Source organism: Aplysia californica, unplaced genomic scaffold, assembly GCF_000002075.1.
Source record: "Aplysia californica isolate F4 #8 unplaced genomic scaffold, AplCal3.0 scaffold01250, whole genome shotgun sequence".
Lineage (NCBI taxonomy): Eukaryota > Metazoa > Mollusca > Gastropoda > Aplysiida > Aplysiidae > Aplysia > Aplysia californica.
This window is the reverse complement of record NW_004798520.1, coordinates 121,685-123,709: the sequence shown is the minus strand read 5'-3', so window position 1 is coordinate 123,709 and position 2,025 is coordinate 121,685. Positions and strand designations below refer to the sequence as shown.

The following is a 2,025-nucleotide window of genomic DNA, read 5'->3' as shown; positions in this document are numbered from 1 at the left end:
TCTGGTCGGTCAGTGTGGGGGGAATCACCTACGTCGGGTGTAAGGTGTGTGGGTCTGGTCGGTCAGTCTGGGGGGAATTGCCAACGTTGGGTGTAAGGTGTGTGGGTCTGGTCGGTCAGTCTGGGGGGAATCGCCAACGTCGGGTGTAAGGTGTGTGGGTCTGGTCGGTCAGTCTGGGGGGAATCGCCAACGTCGGGTGAAAGGTGTGTGTGTCTGGTCACTCAGTGTCAGGTGCGATGGTAAACAGGGTTTAGTTGAAAGATAAGATAAGATACGGTAAGATCAAATGAGATGACGCGATGCGAGCTGAGGGGAGGCAAGACAGGATACAATCTGATGAGATGAAGTGAGGTGAAGTGAGGTGAGATCAGGTGAGGTGAGGTGAGGTGAGGTGAGATAAGATGAGATATAACATAAATTTTATTGATCATCGAGGAAGATTTTGGGTGGAAATGAAAGAACATCAACATACAAATATTCAGCGTCAACTCAGACATACACTCAGTATATTCATGTACACCGATACACAAAAAACAAAACACAACTCACTCACTCATGCAGATACACAGACAAAGATGCTTAACTCACTCACACAAGCAGACCCATTCTCACAAAGTTTCTCATTATACCCTGAATTTGGAAATACAATTAAATTGTAGCTGACGTTTGTTATGGAATTTTCAAGTTCTTTGCCATTATTTGATCAAGTGTTTGAATTTATCTGCTCGGTTCACGGGCCAGCCTCTGCCCACAAAGATAAAAACTTTCCTCTGAAATAATCAAAGAGTCTTCAGCAACCAAGTAGTGAGATCAGGCTCGCTTTTTGACATCAAGCCCACGTTGTTGACACATCGTTTTGGAGGGTGGTCACGTGGGTGTGTCCTTGAGCGACACATGATACGGCGAGCTAACAAAGCAAGGGCAATGAGACATGGAATGTTGGTGGTGTCTGTACGTTTCCGTTTGTGTGGGTCTGACAATATTTGTGATAATAGTATCTCCTCCGTCAATATCTGACGATGACCAAAACATCCACAGAGGAGAATACTTATTGTCCAATGAAATAGAAGAATTCACAGAAGGAAAAGTTACGATGACTTGTGGCTTCTGCTGTGGCCGATGAGACCAGTTCTGGCAGAGAAAAGTTTGCCACATTTTGTACATTTAAAAACTTCACTTCCACTTGTGGTGGATGTGCACACCTTGCAGGCTTCTCTCTTAAATTTCAGAATTTCTTTTTATGCATGTATCTATTTATTTATGTATTTATGTAGGCTATCATATTTATTTGTGTATAATATGACCTCATTGTAAACCAAATTTCCCTTCAGGGATCAATAAAAAAGGAATTTTATCTAATTTTTAGATTTAAAAAAAAACCACTGTGTCGGCAGGAGGGAAACACACTTAACTGTGACGATGGGAGCGTAAAAATATGACGTACCTACCTTAGATTTCTTTTCGCAGGGAGATAAAGGTTTCGACGTTTGTCCGTGCAACACGGTGCTCAACCACCTGGCCAAACTCCACGACCCTGACCTCACGTACGACAAAGGGGGACAATTGGCAGCTCAGGGGAAGGTGATCCCGGAGCTTTTGGAGGAGTTGGAGAACCTGGACTTTTATCAGCAGACTGGGCCCAAGTCATTGGGCTATGAGTGGGTGCTAGACAACGTGCTTCCTTTGTTGAAGGTCTGTCTAGATGTGTGCTTGTTGTTGGTGGTGTTGTTGTTGATGTTGTGGTGTTGTTGTTGTTGTTGATGTTGGTGTTGTTGTTGTTGTTAATTGTCATTGTTTTTTTGTTTTTTTATATTAGTGTTGTTGTCACTGTTATTATTGTTGTTGTGTTTTTATTATTGCTGTTGTTATTGTTATTGTTTTTATTATTGTTCTTTTTGTATACAGTTCTTTTTGGTCATTGTCATTATAGTTGTTGTCTTTATTTTATTGTTACTCTCAATGTTTTTAAAAATTATTTTTGCTGTTATCATGTCATGGTTGTTGGTGTATTATTATTATTATTAT

At 41.2% G+C, this 2,025-nt stretch overlaps 1 protein-coding gene across 1 annotated transcript in view; it reads left to right on the top strand.

Moving 5' to 3' along the window:
• Positions 1 to 119: 119 nt before the first annotated feature.
• Positions 120 to 2,025, top strand: part of LOC101859904 (anhydro-N-acetylmuramic acid kinase) — a gene marked incomplete at its 5' end in the record, with an annotated part of 10,063 nt that continues 8,157 nt past the window's right edge. Inside the window, 2 exon segments of the mRNA XM_013090387.1 lie at positions 120 to 150; positions 1,468 to 1,692. Coding sequence (XP_012945841.1) covers positions 120 to 150; positions 1,468 to 1,692 — 256 coding nt within the window.